This window comes from Carassius auratus, unplaced genomic scaffold (genome assembly GCF_003368295.1).
Source record: "Carassius auratus strain Wakin unplaced genomic scaffold, ASM336829v1 scaf_tig00011242, whole genome shotgun sequence".
Lineage (NCBI taxonomy): Eukaryota > Metazoa > Chordata > Actinopteri > Cypriniformes > Cyprinidae > Carassius > Carassius auratus.
In genome coordinates this window covers 392,860-415,801 of record NW_020524184.1, presented here as the reverse complement: position 1 = coordinate 415,801, position 22,942 = coordinate 392,860, and the positions used below count along the sequence as shown (strand labels likewise).

At 39.2% G+C, this 22,942-nt stretch overlaps 1 protein-coding gene and 1 long non-coding RNA gene across 2 annotated transcripts in view; both read left to right on the top strand.

Annotated features, from left to right (window-relative positions):
* The first annotated feature begins 407 nt into the window (after window positions 1-407).
* The window catches only part of LOC113073031 (antigen WC1.1-like), a 66,115-nt gene continuing 43,580 nt past the window's right edge, over window positions 408-22,942 (top strand). Inside the window, exons 1-9 of the mRNA XM_026245903.1 lie at window positions 408-693; window positions 827-904; window positions 1,000-1,053; window positions 1,192-1,314; window positions 1,401-1,583; window positions 1,682-1,765; window positions 4,365-4,424; window positions 4,595-4,651; window positions 4,779-4,795. Coding sequence (XP_026101688.1) covers window positions 477-693; window positions 827-904; window positions 1,000-1,053; window positions 1,192-1,314; window positions 1,401-1,583; window positions 1,682-1,765; window positions 4,365-4,424; window positions 4,595-4,651; window positions 4,779-4,795 — 873 coding nt within the window. The 5' untranslated portion in view covers window positions 408-476. The remainder of the gene's footprint in view (window positions 694-826; window positions 905-999; window positions 1,054-1,191; window positions 1,315-1,400; window positions 1,584-1,681; window positions 1,766-4,364; window positions 4,425-4,594; window positions 4,652-4,778; window positions 4,796-22,942) is intronic.
* Window positions 15,008-16,472, top strand: LOC113073023 (uncharacterized). The gene is made up of 3 exons (XR_003280438.1): window positions 15,008-15,755; window positions 15,859-15,924; window positions 16,451-16,472. It is a non-coding gene; the product is annotated as an uncharacterized LOC113073023 (long non-coding RNA).

Sequence of the window (22,942 nt, the reverse complement as noted above, 5' to 3'; positions counted from 1 at the left end):
CGTGTGCTCAGGTAAACGGTACACTAGAGGAAATGCTCTCCAGAAATAATATAATAAAATAAAATAATTTTTCCCCCAACAAAAGGCTAATGCATGTTGCAAATGTTGATAACATACGTTGCCAGTGTTAAATGTCAGTAACAGTTTTACGATAACTAAGAGGAAATGTTCTCCATTAATGTATTTTTTTGTTTTTCCCACCAAAAAGGCTAATGCATGTTGCAAATGCTGATAGCATACCATGTCATTAACATTAGGATACCATAATATTGTAGATGCTGCCAGTGCATGAATAAGCCTTGAACTAACCAGTTATTTTGGTTTTTTATTTCAAAATAAGCACTACCTGAATTTTATTTATTTTAATGCACATCCCTTATCATCTAGAGTTTAAAGAGATCAGGTTAACTGAGGGCTGTGAAGGGAATCTGGAGGTTTTCTACAATGGATCCTGGGGTAATGTGTGCTGGAACCAGATGGACAGAGACACAGCGAGTCTGATCTGTCAAGAGCTGAACTGTGGAAGATCTGGTGTTTTGTCTGAATCTGCAGCAAGAGTGAAATCAGCTCCTAACTGGTTGGATAAAGTGAAGTGTCGACCACATGATTCATATCTGTGGCAGTGTCCATCTTCACCCTGGGGACAGAATGACTGTAATAGTAAGGATGAAGTGGCCAAAATTACCTGCTCAAGTGAGATGATATTTAACTGCTTTAAGTTGGTTTGAAATTGTCATGTTTTGTTTGTTTAAATATAATAATTTTTTGTCTTTTAATTATTTTATTCTATTTAGTGATTTATTAAAATTTTATGTTTTAATCTCAGAGGATCAGATTAGTGAGTCACCTCAGAGTTTTCTGACATGTTCTACCTCACCATCTCCATACAAGAGACAGTGTTCAAGTAAGTTTATTATAATTGTATTATTATTATAACCACTTTAAACTTTGTTGTAAATGTTGTGCTGAAGCTGGTCAGTGCTGATGTGTGTGTTTTAGATCATGTTCCTCTCAGACTGATTGGAGGGGACGGCCGGTGCTCTGGGAGGCTGGAGGTGTATCATAACGCTGTGTGGGGCTCAGTCTGTGATGATCAGTGGGACATCAGCGATGCTCAGGTGGTCTGCAGGCACCTGGGTTGTGGAGCAGCACTGAGGGCTGATGGGTATTCAGTCTTTGGTGCTGGTGAAGGTGTTGTGTGGCTGAATAGAGTCGAGTGCAGAGGGAATGAGATTCACCTGTGGGACTGTCCTCTCTCCCTGAAAAACAACACTGACGGTTTCCGCAAAGAGCACGCTGGACTCACCTGTGCAGGTCACAACAAACACTGAGGAATAATGTTCAATTTTAGATAATTTTATGTATTCATAATTTGAATCTATTTGTGTCTGTTTTACCAGATGTGTCAGTGTCCACTACTCCTGCCACAACATCATCAGTTTCTCCTTCAGTGCACTCAACATCAGTCTCTCCTCCACAAACTCCTCCATCAGTGTCTCTCTCAGTGCTTGTGATTCTTCTGGGAGTTGTGCTCTTAGTGCCACTGCTTATACTGATTCAGCAGAACAGAGTGATGAGGAGAGGTAGGAGAGATCCAGAGACTGTCATATTGTGTCTTATTCAGTGTGTGATCAGTCATGTGTTGTGAACTGACAGCAGGTTTGTCTGTCTACACTCACAGCTCTCCCTAAGAGGAGACACAGGACGATGTCTGAGACCGTTTATGAGGAGATTCAGCACAGACACAATCACTTCACTCAGAGGGGTGAGACATGAGCCATCAATCTCATTTAATACCTTTAATAAGAGTCTGTCAGACAGTTGATGTTCATCTATTATTAGTCCTGTTAAACCTCCTGCTTCAAACCACAGAATTCCTGAAAGAAAACCACAGAGCTACAGGTGCATGTTTGTGTGTGTGTGTCTGTGTGTGTCTGTGTGTGTGTGTGTGTGTGTGTGTGTGTGTGTGTGTGTGTGTGATAGACAGAGAGAGACAGAGAGAGAGGGAGGGAGTGTGTGTTTGTGTGTGTGTGTCAGTCAGCGTCTCTTCCTGTGTATATTTTTAGAGGGTCATAAGCAGGGACTTATATGTTTGTACATGTACAGTAGATGCAGGTGTGTGTCTGTGTTTGTCTCTTCCTGTGTATATTTCTGGAAGAAAGAAATGGCTTCAATATGTTTGCTTATAGGTCTTAAACTCTGCAGACCCGGTACCGGGTCCGAAAATAGCATGCCACATGTTTGTGTCTCATTTGCATATCCTTCCTTATATGGCATATGTCCAAAAATGGGTTCATTTGAAAGCTTAGAGTGTTTTCTTTACAAAGAATACCATTAATTGGGGTTTTATGATACATAAAGTAGTCAAATTAAGCTAAGAAATATATTTCCCCCCCCCATAAATTTCCATCTAACGATTGCGAATACGTTTTCGTAAGAATGTGTATTTAAAATATTTTTCACAAAACAGTCAAGTCATATATCACAAGAAAGCTCTCATTCTCAGGAATCTGATGATGTAGATCATTTTATTGTGTGACAATCACAGATCGAATGATCTTCAACAGAATCGCGATGTAAAATTTCTCACCTTATTATTTATACATTTTGCACCGCTTCAGTCAGCCGCAAACAGCCACGCATACCTATATACTCGATATAATCTTTTAGATTAGAATCTCTTCTTTCAAACAAGACCATTTTTACGTTTCTGCGTGCTTCCATTGCTGAGATATAAAGCGTTTTGTACAAGTGCGCAAAAGCGCTCCAAGAGCTGTATGATTGACAAGATCTCTTACTCATATTGATGGGTCTAAAAGCCTTTCTTCTGGTATAGACGTCTGTTTTCTTTTGTGAAGCGCTATTTGTCATGATAGGTGCCATTCACAAGTCGTTCTCTCCAATCGAAGCTGTGATTCAGCACCGCGGGGGTGCTGGAACTGGACAGCGACTGCCCACTCTTTTCCGCTTGTGGAGACGCAATGGTCTCTGGGAAACTGAGTCTTTGGCTGCTTCTAAACAAAGGACACGCAGGAAAAAACTACTAATGGCCGACGCAACGGATTTATAATGCATAATATTCATAAAACAAGTTACGGGTGGCCAACTTCGCCGTGGAGAGGTCAGGACGCGCATCTGGTAAGCCTATACGCGTGCTACTCGCTTTCATACATTTGATTCTTTATTCTGAGGCTTGGAAGCTTCGCTAGCAATAAGCTAATATGTTTATTTTCATAACTGTGCAGTGTTCGACCGCATCTCAGTGAATGTACAGTAATCCGTACAGTACTGGGGGAATAAACATAAATTAGTTTGTTGACGCTCCGAAGTTCGCGCAAAAGCTTCGGGGAGCTTGTTTACGCTAAATAGAAACCGAAACTAAAATACACGCTGATAAAAAAATCAAAATATGAAATATGAAAGACACGGCGAGGTCTCTCAATCTCTACACGATGCAGAATAGACATAAATGAAACGATATGAATCTAGAGATTGTGGATTCTATTTTAGATTGTGATAGACCAGATATTTTTTATAATTTTATGCATGCTGCTTATTGTGAAATATGAATTATTTTCTTTCAAAGACTGTTCAGAAAACCCACACACAAAAAAAGCACAATGTATTGAGATGGTTCATCATATGTGAAACAACATAAATAATACTATTTGTCACAAACAGCAGCTTTTTATGTAACTTCTGAGTGTTTTCTGTCAAATAATATACAGAGATCACATTATTCCATACTGCAAGTGTGCAAAAGATGACTTCATACTTATTTAGACAAAAATTTTATACAAAAATGCTATTATTCCTTCCTTCAGTTGGAATAGAATAACTTTTGCATAGATTAGGATAGAAAGAAATTTCTGTTTTCCTCTAATAGCAGAGAGTTGGAAGAATCACAAGCAATTGGTCTGAAGTTGCCAGCCCCTTCAATGCCTGAGTTATAACATTTCAAACTTCAGTTTACACAAATAAAATAAAAAAGCGCCTTGTTTTTTTCCCTATTTATTATAACACAGACAGCATATATTGTCATTTTTATCAATTTCAACAGTGTTTTATGTAATTTCAAAGGGTTTCCTTTGAAATTATACCAAACTTTCTGAGCTTACACTGTAGCATTAGTATAGGGAAGCATTCAAAATTAGGTAGGAAAATGAAAAACGGAAATCCCCAAAATAGCATTTGTGCTTAAGAGGTTATAGGCCTAAACACCATGGGATGTATTTCTTTATTACGTTAAATAATAAAGTCATTTGTTGTGTTGTCACTAACACAGTGTTTTATAATCGAAAGGAAATGAGGATTCAGTCTGTTTGTAATGATGATCATGTTTGTGTTCTGCTCTTCTTTAACAGGGAGTCTCATCTCTGAAGAACTGCATTCTGGGTATGAAGATGCTGATGAGCTTCTCTCAGGTTAGAGAGCTGAACCACATAATCATTCCACATTTAAAAAAAATAATAATAACAATAATTTTATAATGAACAACTGTAACTAGTAATTCTATAATATATTTGGTAAATGACTCAATACTATTCAAATCCTGCTGTTTACTTGTATATTAACGTCTGCTCTCCTTTTTTAGCAAAAGAGTTCAATACTGCATATTACGATGATGTCACCAATGGCAGTGGCCTAAAAGGTCAGTGACCTTTTAAATTGATCTCATGATTCATTACCAGATGACGTATAATACATTTTCAGTCTTATGATCTGCAGCAACAACATATTTTGGCTTTTGTATCCAAACATATTGTGTGTTGATGCAGATGAGATGATGAAGGAAATCACAGAGGGATACTATGATGATGTCATCACTTATGGACTGAAACCAGATCGTGAGACAGGTGTCACTCCCTTATTCTACAACAGCATAAATATACTTTTAAATCAAAATATTACAATTTATTTAAAACAGATATTTCAAATTTGTTCTGAATGTAATGAATGTGTGAATTTGTAGAAGACACACCTGAGAGCTATGATGATGTCATGACGAGCGAACACAACTGTTTTACTTGATCATCAAATATATATATATATATATATATCTGTACAATCAAGATCATTACAGATAATATTTTACATTACTTAATTTACTTAACTACAATGGGCCCTATTTTAACGATCTGAAACGCAAGTGTCAAAGCGCAAAGCGCAAGTAACTTTGTGGGCGGGTCTCGGCGCTGTTGCTATTTTCCCGGCGGGATAAATGGCTCTTGCGCCCGGCGCAAATCTAAAATGGGTTGGTCTGAAGTAGCTTCATTATTCATAGGTGTGGTTTGGGCGTAACGTGAAATAAACCAATCAGAGCGTCATCCAACATTCCCTTTAAAAGCAGGTGCGCAAGTTCCATTATGGATTGCTATTATTATGGCGTATTTACCAGGCGCACGCCAGGAGCGGTTCACAGCCGAGGAGACTGATGTTCTTGTAAGAGCAATGAAAGACAGAGAAAGTTGTGTTGTATGGGGATGGGAGAAACCTACCCAAAATAGCGTGGGAGGAAATAGCCACAATTGTTTCATCGATTTTTTTTTTCCTGGTTCTTGACGGACAAACCAATTTGTCAGATGTCCTTATATACATATATGACCTCAAACAGGTCTGATCCTTAATTACTACAATTAGCCTGAATAATTTGTAAGCTAGATTTATGCCTATTTTTTCACATCTTCGTGGCACACCACAATGATTTCCGTCATCTCATGTGTTAATATTTTTTTAAGTGTAACAATTTATGATTTGCAAAAATAACTGTTGCATCTGTGTAGATTACATGAGCAAAGTGTATGCGCGTTGTGCACGCTATACATTATGGTCAAGCATGCGCCCTTAAAATAGCATAAGAAACAAAGCGCAATGCGCCACTGACTTTAGACTAGGTTTTTTCTGGTCAGTGGCGCAATTGTTTAATGGAACAGCAAAATAGCACCAGGGATTGTTTGCGCCGGAACACGCCTCCTTTTTTGCGCTGAACCGCCCAGGGAGCGCAAGTTCATTCACTAGTTTAGCGACGTGCTTCTTGCACCAATTGCGCTGGGTGCAAGATAGGGCCCTTAATGTGTTTTTGGTTTACACTTAAATTGACTCATATTTCCATTTGAAGTGAACACACCAGATAATTATGATGATGTCATCATTAATAAGGTAAGACACTCTAGTTTGCAATATCAAGCAGCAAACAAGCTGTTTTGTACTGCTAAAAATAGCTAGAAGCAGATGAGAACAGAAGCCTGACACATAACATTTACAAAAGCACACAAGAAAAATAAGGTGCATACACTGGAGAACTACTATAGCAAAAAACAAGCAGATGGGTGTGGTCAAATGAGTGGCTATGGCAACTAATGAGATTAACAATAAAGACAAACAAGGCACACAACAGACAAGGACAGAAAACACACAGGAAACATGTAAGTTATCAGGCCCTGTCCACAGGAACATGGGTATTTTCAAAACTGCAGCTGTTTCTGTGTGGTTTGGTCGTTCGGAAACACACAAACACAGTTTCAGTTCACTGAACACGAACCTTTTTAAAAACTCCTGCCAGGGTGAAGATTTTCAGAAACTCTGATTGCAGTGTTGTCGTGGCTTCTAATTGGTCAACAGGGCTTTATTGTCAGGGTTATATAGCCACCTGATGGTTTGGCAACTTTTTCTAATCTCTTGACTGTGTTTTGGCATTTTCATGAGGAAAAACTCCTGTTTATAAAAATACCAGTTTATTGTGGACTAGGTCTCAGACATGTTTAAAAGTCACTCAAGGGAAAATGGATCCTTCAAATGATAAAGTAATTTATAAACTGATATGAAATGTTTTTCTGTCATTCTTGATCAGAGAGAGGTCAGGAGGAGTATGATAATGTGATGAGTGTCAGTGAAGATGTGAGAAACCTGTTGGGCAAGTTATTATAACCCTTTTGTTCTCATTATATTAACATTACATATTATTTTAATTTAGTTAATATTTTCCAGTTAAGCCTTTTAAAATATGCATCCAATAACAAAATTTGACCTGATTTGTACTTAATAACAGATTATGATGATGTGGAGGAGGAGTCGAACAAAGACGTGGGGCATTCGGCTCAGTGATCATCCACTGCCTCGGTTCAACAAATCTGAACAAAGTCAGAGTGATATTGTTATTATGTTAAACTCCGGTTTTTATACCCCCCCCCCTCCCCATCCATTTTTGTATTAAAACTTTTAAACCTTAGAGAGTTTTGTATTTTTTTTGGCCTTGTTGATATCAATAAAAAGAAAAATGTTCAGACTTTTTTCAATAAGACATTACACAAACCCTGAAATCAAACTTAAGATCTAACCTTATAAAGCACAACCAAAGTGATACAGTTAACAGTCTTCAACATCGCTGCAGCAAACACTAGAAATTTGTAACTGGATAAGTACTGAATAAATAAATAGTCTAACTTATAAAATAATTATTAAAATAATAGTTATTATTATTAACATGTTATAAAGTGTGTTTTTAACCATTAAATAAATATGCATATTGCTTGTCTGCATTTTACTTTTATATGCATCATTTATCAGACTGTATAAGTGTTGAGTTCTGTGTAGTTCAACAACCTGTAAGACGTTTAAAATACATCTTCACTATAATCCATATGAATCACTTTATAATAACTTTTACAACATATGACTTAAAGGGGGGGTGAAATGCTCGTTTTCACTCATCACTCATATCCTGTTTCACTCATATCCTGTTAATCTTGAGTACCTATAGAGTAGTACTGCATCCTTCATAACTCCAAAAAGTCTTTAGTTTTATTATATTCATAAGAGAAAGATAGTCTGTACCAATTTTTCCCGGAAAAACACGACCGACTGGAGGCGTGACGTGTGGGCGGAACTAAAGAATCACGAGCGCGAGTAAGCTTTTGAGTTGAGAGCGTTTGGAAGCTGTGACATTACCGCAAGGAAAAAAACATCATCCAAAACAAACCATGGCTTACAGTCAGATTCAGCGTATATTTATGATCCAGAATCAGATCCAGAGGCTGACATTTAACAAGAGCAGCATCAGCAACGACGTCTCTATGTGGTATGTACTGAAACTGTATATATTTGCATAGCGGTTTTGGAAAATGACTAAGTTCCACTTTGTCTCTTTTTTTTTTAAGCTGTAACGTTACATGTGAAAAGTGCAGTTTGATGACAACATCGCATGTTGTTTACTTGATGTGCTTACGCGCCGATAGCTAAGTTAACAACACAGAGATATTTGAAGCAGTTTTACTCACCGCATGCGGTTCCAACACAACTTTTTCGTTGGGACTGCATTATCCTTAAGAAATAAACGATGTGCAAACCCGGCGTCAAACGGCGTCAAAGCATCTTCGAAATGCAGGGGAACAAACACAAACACTTGCACAACTCCTTTGATGCTCTGTAAAAATAAACTCCATCCACTGGTCCCTTAATGCTGTTTCTCTTTTGGTAATCTGTGCTGGGTTGTCTTGCCCTGGCAGCCAAAAACACACGTTTTTTGTGACATTTCGCGACGCTCTCGCTCTGATCAGTGAAGTCTGTTGTGCTCTCAGTGCTGTGCTATAAGGGAGTGTGCGCTCTTCCGCAGACGTGCCCTCAGGACCCATATAAGGAAATTCCGGTCCATCTAACGTCACACAGAGCCATGCTCGAAAAAAACTTTCCGAAACTTGTGACAAACCGGAAGGAGTATTTTGGGAACAGAAATACTCCTTCAAAGGTACAACTTAATTTTTGAAACTTTGTCCATGTTTAGCATGGGAATCCAACTCTTTAACAGTGTAAAAAACTCAGTATGTATGAAATAGCATTTCACCCCCCCCCCCCCCTTTAATGATAAATAGAACATTAGAACCCAGTGCAGATCATGTTTTTTCCATCAATATAAAACAAGTACAGTTGACTGTCGTCTGACGTCACAGTAATTTAATCTACACAAATGCTTCAGTCATTCATGAAAACATGGTTATGTCCTGCTAATTTATGATTCTTTTAATATTCGTTTGGTCGGAGATTGTCCTTCCCTGCAGTACCGAGTCATACAAAGCTGCACACAACATTACATCTTCTCACTGCTGACAGAGATAGTGTGGAGCTGCAGGTTCGTTTCGGTTGTTTGTAGTAGTATCCTCTTCATCGAATGCTCTTTTTTTTTTTCTCTTATTTTATTTTGATGTTAATATCTTGTTACAGTTTTGCTGAGTGAACTACATTGATTCAGTTCTATTATTCATTTAACAATTAAGTGGTCATCAAGTTTACAATCTCAGTCCTTTACTGTCACCAAAGGACTAGATCGGTATTTCAGTATAAACACATACAAGTGCAGCTGCAAACTTTTGCTGTATGATGAACTGTTTATATATTTTGTCTTTTTTAATGCTCCACTAATATACTGTAGTAAACCTAGACAGGACACTTTATGTTGTGGCTAGAGGAATCTACTCTACAGACCAAGCAACACACAGGGGTAGAAACAGTAATCTTTATTTTATATAATTCATGCAGTTACCAAACATGTCAGACGGGGTCAGGTTCTGAAAGTCCCAAGCACTAATGTTAAACAAATCTGGGTGAACAACACCACCATGGAAGCTGCTAAACAGAGAACCGCAATAAATAGGCCATAAAAAACCTAGCGCACATGCAATAAATAGGCAAAAGCTATGAAACACATATCACCCCCACAGGACACGCACACGTTCACATAACATGTCACCATCACACAAAAGATGCCATCAGGCTGCCACATAAGAATTTAGTTCATCATAACCCTCCCACCCAATCATTAAATGGCTATACTGCTAGATTTAAAATTACACACACACACACACGCACACACACACAAAGAGTTAAAAACTTAACTCTCCCGGGATGCGAGACCCTCCCCCGGGGTCTAGGCTTTGCGCTGGTTGGTAGAGGGGAAAAAGCAAACACCAGTCAGGCGCTCGCGAGGCCTCCAACTGTAGCGAAAACGGAGCCCCCCTTTTCTGAGAAGCCGCGTCGCCTAACGCACTCCTATACCCGTCCTTATCTACAGGTTAGCCCGCTAACTATCTTCACCACCGGCAGCCCTAAACAGCATGCGAACGGCACCCACCCCCCAACCTTGAGTGCAGCTCGGCGTTTAGCAAAAACACTGCTTCCCAGAACCTCTCACGCTTCGCTATGCCTCTCTATATATTGTTCTCTCTCCTTCACGCTAATCAATGGTCAGGTGCAACAATTATTTACTCAACCCCATCTTCCCTCAAATCCCTCCCGCCCACACACAATCATAACAATGCATCTTTACCACGTCACTTCATTACACTCCCCCCACCCATAAAGCAGACTCGTCCTCGAGTCAAATTCAAAACATCTCATAGTCCCGGGACCACACCGGTGCCCTTCTTGCTTGTCCTAGATGCAAGTCCTTGGATACCGTTGCACCTTGTTGGACCTCCTCAGTCACTGGAACTTGGCTGGTCATGGATTGTTGCATATGCCCCATGTGTGAAGATCCTTAACCACCCTGGTCCTGTGTGGTCAAAGCCAGCCGGTCCCTTTGCCCTTGTGATCCCACTGAGGCAGCACTGCTTCCTGGCACACCACTTGCTCCACTCGTAGGTGTGACTGAAGGCACCTCAGACCTGGCCCCTGGCACTGCCACCTCGCTCTCTCGACCCGCTGTAGAATCTGAAGTCTGCAGCCAGGTCTCCTTAGGTGGGACACCAGCCATCCGTGGGCTCTCGAGACCCTCTTGGCTGGTAAACTACAGCAGAAGCAAGACACGGTTTAAGTCGGTTGAAGTGCACAACTATTTCTGTTCCCCCCTCAACTGGTACAAGTCTGTACAGAACTTCAGTTATCCTCTCCTTGACTTTATAAGGCCCCTTAAACCTTCGTTGTAATTTTGGACAGAGCCCGCTTTTCCTTGCTTTCCCCTGAACCCAGACCAATTCTCCTTCAGAATAATATTGGAAATGTGCTCTGAAGTCATAGTCTCTCTTCTGCTTCACCGCTGCTCTTAACTGATGGCCCTTTACCGCCTCTACCACTGTAGACAATGTCTCCAACAGTCTAGCCACATACTCTGACATGGAAGAGAATATCCCCCCCCCCCACCCACATTAAGCATAACATCGACAGGAAGGATGATCTCTCTCCCAAAAACCACTTTGTAGGGTGTATACCCCGTACTAGAGTGAACGCTGCTTCTATAGGCCATCATTACATATGGCAACAGGATGTCCCAGTTAGCTTGGTTATCATCTACAAACAGAGACAACATAGAGGCCAGTGTTCTGTTAAACCTTTCAAACTTTCCATCTGATTGAGGATGATACGGTGACGTCCTGGTCTTATAAATGTTCAGCAACTGGCACACTTCTTTAAATAACCTGGATTCAAAATTTCGGCCCTGATCAGTATGGATTATCCTGGGGGCTCCAAAGCGGCACACTGTTCAACCAGCAATTTAGCCACAGTCTCTGCTTCCTGATTAGGAAGAGGGAACGCCTCCGTCCATTTAGAAAAGTAAATCACCAATAACTACAATATATTTGTTTTCTTTGGGGGTTTCGGGAAGAGGTCCCAAAATATCTACCGCCACCTGCTCATAGGGCCTCAAGGTTACCACCGATTAGAGTGGGGCCCGCCATTGTTTCCCTACAGCTTTCCTGGACCCACAATCCACACACTCCCTACACCATCGCTTCACATCCCCAAACCAGCCCAGCCAATAGAACCGATCTTTCACCTTTGCTTGTAATTTCTGTATTCCCAAGTGTCCACCCGTGACATCATTATGCAACTGTCTTAAGATGTCTGACACCATTACAGTGGGAATAACCACCTGGACCTGGTTTGACCGGGAGCCCTGCATTTGTAACTGGGACCATACTGGTGCATACCTTTGTAGATCATCCGGCGGTTGCAACCCAGTCCCTCCCTCTTTTTTTTTTTTGAACAATGATCTTTTTTAACTCTGTATCTTCCCATTGCGCCCGAGCCAGCTCATCCCCTTCTCCCTCTGGGGTTACATTAGGAGGCAAATTTTGTACTGCAGCTATTACAGGCACCCCTCCTGTCAGTGGTGCTGGCTCCAAGGGCACTGGAGTTGACAGGTAAGCAGGCAGCCTGGAAAGGGCATCAGCATTAGCATGCCCTCGTCCAGGGCGATGAACAATTTTATACTGGAAACTTGCTAACTGCTCCACCCATCTGGCTAACTGTCCCTCTAAGCCCTGGAAATTATGCAGCCACCTCAAGGAATTATGGTCAGTTCGCAGAACAAATTCCTTACCTAAAAGATAATGTTTAAAATGCTTGATGAACGTGACCATGCTTAACAGCTCTTTCTTAGTTGTGGCATATTTTCTTTCCTGCTTAGTAAGGGCTCTGCTGGCATATGCTATAACATGTTCAAACCCCCCTTCTTCTTGTGACAATACAGCCCCAATACCAGCATCGCTAGCATCCGTATCCAAAATGAATGTTTTAGAGGGATCAGGGTATACAAGAACAGGAGCTGACATTAAACTCACTTTGAGCTGTTCAAAAGCTGTTTGACATGCCTCCGTCCATTTAAAACGCCTGCCTTTCTCAGTGAGCTGGTGCAGCGGGCGGGCGATCTCAGCAAACCCCTTCACAAACCTCCGATAGTACGAGGCTAAACCCACAAAACTCCTGACCTCTGTTTGATTTTTGGGCACCGGCCACTGACGCACAGCCTCCACTTTGGCAGGATCTGCTTTCACCCCCTTTGAGGAGATGATGTGTCCTAAGTGTGAATGGCAAACAAGTTACACTTCGTGGGCTTGACTTTGAGGTTAGCCTGGCGTAGTTTTATCAAAACTTCATCCAGACGGCCCCTGATGTTCCTGAAAGGTCCGTCCAAATATAATAATATCATCCAAGTACACCAGACAGGTCTTCCACTGAAGATCTGCCAGCACCAGATCCGGCGGGCTGTAAATGTAGCCCTACTCCAATCGCTACTATCACAAGGCTCAAAACATCTAGCCATAGCAGCTTTTAGCAGCCCATAATTTCCTTTAGCCTCAGCGGACAAACCACTATAAATATCTCTTGCACGCCCAGAGAGTAGAAGAGACAATTTAAGTTTTAAGGGTTCATCCCAATTATTTACATCAGCCGCCAAATCAAGTTGTTCGGACCAATTAGACCACTCCCGGCCTACACCAGTGAAAGTTTCAGGCATAAATTCTGGCCGTGCGTTAGCTCTTAATGTTCCCATCTCCCTTACATGGCCCCCACCTTCAGGCCCAACATTATCATCCCCCTGTAGCATTTTTACAACAGTGTCTAGGTTTTAAGGTTCACAACAACAACAAAAAACCAAGGTCCCACCGCTGCCACCAATGTAGTACACCTAGACAGGACACTTTATGTTGTGGCTAGAGAAATCTACTCTACAGACCAAGCAACACCACAGGGGTAGAAACAGTAATCTTTATTTTATATAATTCATGCAGTTACCAAACATGTCAAAAACGGAGCCCCCCTTTTCTGAGAAACCGCGTCGCCTAACGCACTCCTATACCCGTCCTTATCTACAGGTTAGCCCGCTAACTATCTTCACCGCCGGCAGCCCTAAACAGCATGCGAACGGCACCCACCCCCCAACCTTGAGTGCAGCTCGGCGTTTAGCAAAAACACTGCTTCCCAGAACCTCTCATGCTTCGCTATGCCTCTCAATTTATTGTTCTCTCTCCTTCACGCTAATCAATGGTCAGGTGCAACAATTATTTACTCAACCCCATCTTCCCTCAAATCCCTCCCGCCACACGCAATCATAACAATGCATCTTTACCACGTCACTTCATTACAATATTATATACATTAATATATGTAAACTAATGTGTTCTTGACAAGCATTGCTAAAATATACTTTTGAATAATACTTTTGATTCTTTAAAAATGTAGCCTACATTTGATTTAATAACTAACATGAACTCAAAGCGAGAAGCCTGCACCCCATTGCTCATATAACTTTTCTTTTTTGCAGTTTACAACACACTGAACTATACAAACTGGTGTAACCCACAGTTTATACACTGCAAGCACTAGGTAAAGTAAATGTATACTTTAACACTTTATGAACTTATTAATTTGTGTCTTCATCATACTTCAAATGAACATTCTCAACAATTACCAAACAGCAGCCATAGTTACTGCCAACTGTGTCAAAAAAGGAGTTAGCAAATTAAGTATAGGCTTGGCAAGGATATTGATATAAAACATTTAATAAATAATTGCATTTCAAAGTGTTTTATGAACGGGGGGGAAAAAATCATATCAGCCTCCTTTGTCTGCACTTCTTTCTCATTCTCCTTGTCCGATTTGTTGCCAAGGAGCTATAGGGTCGCCTACGCCCTCCTGTATGCTGATCAGCCAGAGGCGGACTGGTCTGAAACTGTCCTCCATTATGATGTCATAGATGACCACCACACCATCTGCCTTACTGCTTGGTAATGCTGCGATACCTGCAGGGCACAGTGACATTGTTTTTTATTCATTATGGATGTTTATCATCAGTCACAAGTGAGATTATGTTTTGGTTATGCCATAGATTACTCTAGACGACAAGCTTTTCAGAGATGCTTAAAAGGATAAGAGTACAGACTGTGGAACAAAAATAAAGAAATCAGACAAGACGATAATAATTGTATTAATGCAAAACTCAATTCAATGGTCCGCACACTATAGTCAATGCCTGCACACCACAATTTAAATGTTTTTTGTTTTTTTTGGTTGGTTGAATGTATACAAAATTATAAATGTATATATATGCACAAAATAAAGGCATAAGGTACTGTTAAAAAATTGTTCTTTATTAAATCAAAACGAGCAAAGAAAAAATGCAGTAAGGTATAATGGCCACTAGGAGGAACTGTTGTATAATATTTCTCTGTGGAACATACAAGTGAATTGATTAAAAGTAACTAAATGGATAAAAAGCTTCAGTTTGTTTTTTGAAGATGCCTTTTGGTTTGTTTGTATCTAATACAATGAAATTCATAATTTTTAAGTGTCCAGATGAAATTGTATAGTTCAGGGCTGAAAGGCTATAAACTCTGCAGAAAGTGAGTTGACAGTGTTTGTCTGTGCAGTGTGTGTTTGCCAGGGTTTAAATGCAGGCAGTGTGACTTCTCAAGCCCTTTCATGTGATGCCTCCTGCTTTAACAAATCCATCTGATATAGCATAATGGGCTTTAACTAACACATGAACACACATTTAAACACGATTAACTGAAAAGTCTTTAAGAAGTAAGAAACACTATTCACAATAATGATGCACAGACGTCAGACATCAAAGGTTGCAAACTTTTGTGAATCAGTAGCCTTATAAATCATAACAGTTAGCAAAAGAGAGAGGAGTAATCCTTCCATCTGATCCAATATAGTGTAACGAGATATATACAGTTTGAATGTAACACATTTTTCCCACTAAAATCATTTTTATTGTATTATGGGTTTATTTGTTATTGCATTCTTTGAGCAATATTTGTCTGCTGATGCTGCTGTTCACTGTTTGGCGCTCTACTGACTCCATTTTCACGTGAGTGCGCGCTTCTCTTCACACCGCTTCATGACAGCGACGGAACTGCTCCTTCTCCTTCTCAGCCTTCGATCTGTCACAAAATACAGGCCATATAAAAGAACCGATGATCAGGTTCAAATAAACCGTTTCAGGGCTTCGATACATTTCAAAGTGTTCAAGCACAGTGAGTGACGTAGGGCTGCTTGTGTGATATATTAAGTATTTTTACATACGCAAATAAATGTTTTTAGACAGTCATAATTCAAAATGTATCTTTTTCTTGTCAGAAAAGCACATGGATACATTTGTGGGAGATAAACTCGTCGAGTGTAGTCTTATCGAGACGTTTAACGGTAAGTTCATGTTCCTCTGTTTATTATACATTTTACAGATTTTACATACATAATTGATTGTCTGTACATAGTTAAAGCTGGACTTTGAAACTTTGTGTTCAGAATGTGCAGAATTTATAATGAGCGAATAAATCATTGTCCTTAATCACTTTGGTTCACCTGTAAGTGTTCATATATGGACTGTTTTAAAGCTGCAGAGTTGCCCAGTACCTGCGTGACTTGTCATAGAAATGTCTGTGTGTGCATATGCAGTGTGATCTGCACAAATATATGTGCCAATACTAGTGACAGCATATTAATATAAAACTGTGATTATACTGACTGGAACATCCCATTGATTTCTCAGTTTGAACGCACACCATTCAACCAATCTCACTATATCATATTTCTGCTTCTGTAGACCTAGTCATAAGTGAATTTAACTCATAATTATGATTAACTCAATTTCATGATGAACTTCACACAGTTATTTGAACTGAATCACTGTTATTAAAACAATCTGTATTTTGTTTACTTTATTTTATAGGTTGGAACAAACCTGGAATTCCTTAATCGAGCAGAGTCCAAAAAATCCCATCCAATTTCATGGCGATTAAAAAATACCAACAGATCTCTCAGGCATTGATCATAATCAATGGACAGGTAAGGATATTCTGGACAATTTTCAAAAGGAATTGCAATTGAAAAGCATTTGAATTTCAGATGCCTTACATGGAAATCTGTCAGTTTGTGTCGGGGTGGGACTATACCTAGGGCTTGTTTGTATTGGGAAGTATTTTTTACTTTTTACCCCAAATCTCTCACTGTTTGCACTCACTAATGCACGTCAGCAAAACAACATTTCAGTTATGCTCTTGCATCCTATCCTATATTTTATTTCTTAGGAGAAAAGCATTTGGTAAATGGTGAATATTGACCAATAGTACCATGTGGCTTCATCTGTTAGCAGGGGATAGTACCTGCATTTGGGGTAAAAATAACAGACTTATTTATTGTGTAAGGTGCCAAGAATATAGGGAGACCCAGGTTTCACTGTCAGTTCTTTAACACGCATCTCTCGGAGTGGCAGCTGCCTTTAGTAATGCCTTTACCTCTGTGGTTCAAAGCGTTTGGCACAATTGTCTTTGAGTGAAGTCACCTCCCAATACAAACACACCCCATAGTATGGTCCCACCCCTGACACTGATTGACAGGTTTCCATGTGAGACATTGGAAATTCAGATGCTACAGTAATTGTGATTCCATTTGAATTTTGACAAGTTACATGTGCGACACAGTGAAAAAACAGACATGGTAATTAATAACACCCCATGTACTTGTTCTCATGATAGATCTACACTAATTAGTCTGTTTCTCTCTTATTCCGAGGTCACCGTAGCGACCCGGATCCAGTACATATCCAGATCAGAGGGTCACTGCAGTCACTCGGATCGAGTACATATCCAGTCCAGATGGTGGATCAGCACCTAGAAAGGACCTCTACAGCCCTGAGAGACAGCTGAGACCAGGACAACTAGAGTCCCAGATACAGATCCCCTGTAAAGACCTCATCTCAGACGACCACAGGCAACAGATGATTTTGCTGCACATTCTGACTTTGCTGCAGCCTGGAATTGAACTGCTGGTTTTGTCTGGTCAGAGGAGAACTGGCCCCCCGACTGAGACTGGATTCTCACAAGGTTTTTCTTCATTCTGTCACCGATGGAGTTTTGGTTCCTTGCCGCTGTCGCCTCTGGCTTGCTTAGTTGGGGAACCCTTAATATCAAGCTATATCATCATCAACTTGATTGCACAGCTGGATGATACATCACTGAATCAATGATGAACTGACTTTAACTGAAAACTGAGTGTTTACTGTTGTCCCTTTGCATTATTACACACTGTTTTCCTATTTAATACTGTAAAGCTGCTTTGATGCTCTTTTTTTTAAATGTGACAGGCTTATTACTCATAATACATGGAAAATAGAACTGCCAATGCTTTTCCATTTGAAATTTGGCAGTCACTGTGCATTTGTGAAAACAGAAATGTAATACAAGATTTTCAATTGTGTTTGGATTATGTCACAATTTGTCACATTTGGAAAACATGATTGAAAATATAATTTGCAATTCCTTTTGAAAATTGCCCTTCCATAGACAGGCTCTATATCAGACCACACTGCTCTCAGTTGTAGATTTTTGTTTTAAAGCTTTCTAAGTGTTTGACAATAGTTCACCAAAAAATGAAAATTATTCACCCTGGTCTGAAAGCTCTTAACTTAAAATATCTTAACTTGTGTTTCGAAGATGAACGAAGGTCTTACGGGTTTGTAACGCCACAAGGGGGAGTAATAATTGAAAGAATTTAAATTTTTGGGTGAACTACACCTTAACTACTCTAAGCAGTGCACATCTACCTAGGAGTCTTTATATTCTTTATTTACATTTTAGGACATCTTTAAATTATTTTACATTCTGCCTTTAAATTTTAATTGTCAATGTCATTTCACTGTGTATTGAAATAGCTAAACATGTCAAAATGTAATAATTAAACAGCCATAGAAACAGGTCATTCAGAACTCATTTTCTTATTTGATTTTTGCATTTGCTGGAAATTGCTGTTGAAAATGTTGTTTGTCAATTCTCGGATCTCAGTGCGCGCGAGGAGAGATTGAGGATCTTGTTCAGCTCGCGGTCAGAACAGTAGCTACGTTTATAGAGTGACACGGAAGCATGGGATAAAATTATTCTCAAATCTACTAAACAAATTCATACGGAAGTTCTAAGCGGCCATGCCTTATAATTTTTTTCCTTCTTGTTTTCTCGTTATAACGACTTAATTTTCTCGTTATCTCGACATAACGAAAGTTTGTTTTCTCGTTATAACCATAGACATCATATAGGTTGTCTATGGTTATAACGACATGACAGTTTTACTGTTGCTATAGTAACAAACTCAACTTTGACAAGCATCTGATAGACAACCATGCAGGCGCTCTTACTGTAGCCTTTATTTCAGCAAATTTTGCATCGCCTAGGTAATAACTTCTACAATAATGTACCTAAATAAAGGCTGATCAATCACTGTTGACTTTTCCAGTGACCAAACACCAAACGTTTTGTTTTTGGTATTAACATGTTTAAATGGACACACCACAAACACAGGCTGAGCGCCATCAGAAGGATGCAGAACTATTCTAAGATCTATTAGAGCTGCTTGGATTAAACACACTTTTAATTTTCCCTTTATTTGAAATACTATTATATATAATTTGTATTTTTTAGTAGTCATTATATGCTGTGACAGATATATCATGTGCGTTACAAGCTTCTGTTTGAAAAGAGCGTTCATGTGCAGTGTATGTGTGTGTGTGCAGAAAAAAATGATTACAACATTATAGAACAAAACTGAATTAAATTAGCCTATGCACTTTACATATACATCAGATTTGTCATGAGTCCGGACCCGGTGGTCCTCCCTCTCACCACCAGAGGGCACCACTTCCATTCTCCGGACTCATCACCTTCACCCACTCACACATTCACTCTACACGCATCTGCTTTACTCTGTACACCTATTCACATACTCACTCACACGGCTGTTTCCCATTTGTTCACGAGTATATAGTTTTGTCTCACACACCACTCTGTCTGGTTGCATTAATCGTCATTTGTATATGCTGTGGTTCCTGATACTTGTGTTTTTGCTTGTCAGCGTTATTTGTTTCTGTTTTGTTTTTGACGTGTTGGTCTTTTTGTTCTCGTTTATAATAAAGTGATGTTTCCCTGCATTTGAAACCAGACCCTGTTTCTTCCACGGTGCCGTCTCTACCGCGCTGTGACAGAATGCAACCAGCAAGTATGGGTCCAGCAGGGAGATTCCTCGATGTCCGCCAGGGAGAGCGAAGTATCGAGGATTATTCTTAGGACTTCGTGGGGGCGGCTCGGCTGTCGGCGACAGAGAAGACCTGTCTATGGTCTTCTTCTGGGGAGGACTAGCCGAGCCCTTCAAGTCCCTTATGCCATTCAATACACCATCAGTTATATTCAGGTCTATAGTGCCACCTGCTGGCGCAGTTTTGTAACTTCTTAGAGAAAATTAAGTCTACTTTTGTTGTCGAGATAACTAGAAGGAAAAAAAGTATAATGCATGACCTCTTAGGACTTCCGTAAATGCATGCCTGTCAACTTGTGTCTGTGGAATTCGGAAATTACATGAATGTGCAGCGGTTTGTGCACATTATAAAAATCCTGTTACACCATGCAGGGACTATGCTAAAGTTTTTGGTGCCATTTCTCCTGAAGTTTGTATGTTATTTAGACATCAGACAAGAATTAACATCCAACAGTGATCTCTGTGTTATATAATAAGTTCGTATATAACATCTGTTTTTCTCTTAAATCACACAACAGTTCCATAAGATCTTTGTTTCAATGATATATTGTGCATTTGCCTTATCTTTATTCATATTGGAACAAACTAACAGACAATATTGTTTGGAAAAAGGTTTAAATTACAGACAAGGTTAAGGAAGTATCATTCAAAATTATGCACAGGATTTAACCATATTATAATATTATTTGGTAAAATTTAAATCTGATATTGATTTTAGTTGCTCCTTTTGTGTCAGTTGCCCTGAGACTGTGATACATTTGTTTTGGCATTGCCCTTTTGTAAAACTATTTTGGCGAAATGTATGTGATTTATTGTGCAAAATATTGATAATCATTTTATTTTGTCATGGAAATATGTATTATTTGTATACTGGAGAACAGTAAAAAAAACAAAAAAAAAAACGGCACATTTACATGATAAATCTTATTTCTTTTAAAGGCAAAATTTCATATTCATAAATGTAAGTTCTCATCAAAAAAAAAAAAAAAAAAAAAAACCTTTATTGATACTATACGATTTTCTGTTAAAAAAAAGCTTGAAAGTTTAAAAACGCTTTAATATTTTTATATAAATGTGTATTTGTATAAAGCCCCTCTAGTATGAAATAGTTTATTTAATGTATAATGTTTATATCATGTATAATGTTTGTCATATACATGTATATATTCTGTCTGGAAAAAAGTGAGATGCTCCCTCATGTGGTGACACAAGGACAAGGCTCTTGTCTGCTGCTCTTTATAATAAGAAGTGTTTTGCTTCCATCTTCTGGAAGAATTACACATTACAGTGATAGGCACATAAAATTTTCTTAAGTTTAATATGATGCCAAATTAAGATCTTTAGAAGAGAAAACAATGTTTATTTACAGATCTTGTCTGAATAGTCTTCTGCTGTTGTACACAATCAGTCCAAGTTCATTTGATAATCATTAACATACTGTTTATTTTATTCTTGATTAGAGCATCATAATGGTGAAGTAAAATCCACCTAATATTATGCACTTTTGCTTATAAAAATAACTTTAAAATGTTCAGTTTATTCTAAATTATAAATTTATAGCAAAAATCATTTTAAATTAAAGTTTCAGTAAGTGAGCAGTCAGTCATCAGTGCTTGTGTCTGCTGTGTTCAGGTTCAGGTTTTGATGCTGAATATAAGCTGCAGTGTTTCTGTATCAATCTGCTTTAAGTTTAGTGTGACTTTATCTCCACACAGACTTCTGACTGACACGAGTCTGTCCTCAGTGAAGTGTCTCTTCACGCTGGAGGAGGAGTCCCGCTCATCAGCACTCACACTTTATCGATATATATGGAGAAAATAAAAATGCTGCTTTCTGATTTGTCCCTGATTGTGTTTGATGATTTCCTCTGTTGTGTCTAATAAGGTAACAATGAGTGTCATTGGCAGCTGTGAGTCTCTCTCTCTCTTTAGGGGGCTGACAGGAGCCAGTTTCTTCAGTGTGTTTGAAGGAGCAGAGGAGAAACTTGTGCTGACAGTCAAACAGACGTGTGACGAGCAGAAGATGATGGAGGGATGTCTGAAACTTGTATTACTCTTCACTATAATCACTCTAACCACAGCTGGTGAGTACACAAATAGACAGTAAAGAGTTTAATTTAAATGTGTGTTTAAATGAGCCGTTTATCTATGAGGGACTCAAATCACTTGTAAGTGAATAGAGGCCTGTGTAATATCTAGAAAATAAGATCTGGTAACACTAATTAATAAGAATTACATTTTATAAATTATTTGAGCTTTTACAATACATGATGTCAGACTTATATGTTCCGGTAAACTGTTTAACCTATTTAACAAATCCAATTGTTACATTTACTCAAATGTAATTGTTTAATCAGTACCATCATTATAAGCTCTGAATGACTGTAATAAAGAGAACTAAGAACATGAAAATGACTGAGATTATCTCTGTTCTCTTAGAATCTCAGTAAACTCTGTGTTGTTTCTCCAGGTTACACTGATCTCAGACTGGTAAACGGTCCAGAATCTTGTTCTGGTCGAGTTGAACGTCAGTACTTCAGTAAATGGGGCACAGTGTGTGATGCATGCTGGGATATGAGAGCTGCCAGTGTCCTCTGTAGACAGTTGAATTGTGGGATTGCTGTGTCTGTTGTGGGATCAGACTGGTTTGGAGAGGGAAGTGGTGAAATCTGGGCTGATGTGTTTGATTGTGACGGGAATGAAACAAAACTCTCAGAATGTTCCATCTCTTCATGGAGTCGAGCTGAATGTTCTCATAGACGAGATGTTGGAGTCATCTGCTCTGGTGAGTCCATATTACTGTAAGATTGACTGAGATTATGCTACTGGAAGACTTAATCTTATACAAAATACTGTATGTATTCCCTATATATTTAAGACTGAAGATTAATGCTTGTGTCATTTAAGTTTTGAATTTACTTATGTATTACATCAAGTAAAATTGATATAAACATATTTATTACATAAATGTTCCTCTGTGGTATTTAACACATTTGCAGTATTGTATTAAAATATCAGATCTTTCACTCAGATTCCTCTCTGGCTCTTCATGACGGTCTGGTGCGGTTGTCTGGAGAGAGACAGTGTGAGGGGGAGGTGGAAGTTTTCATCCATCAGGTCTGGAGGAGAGTTCTGCTGGACTC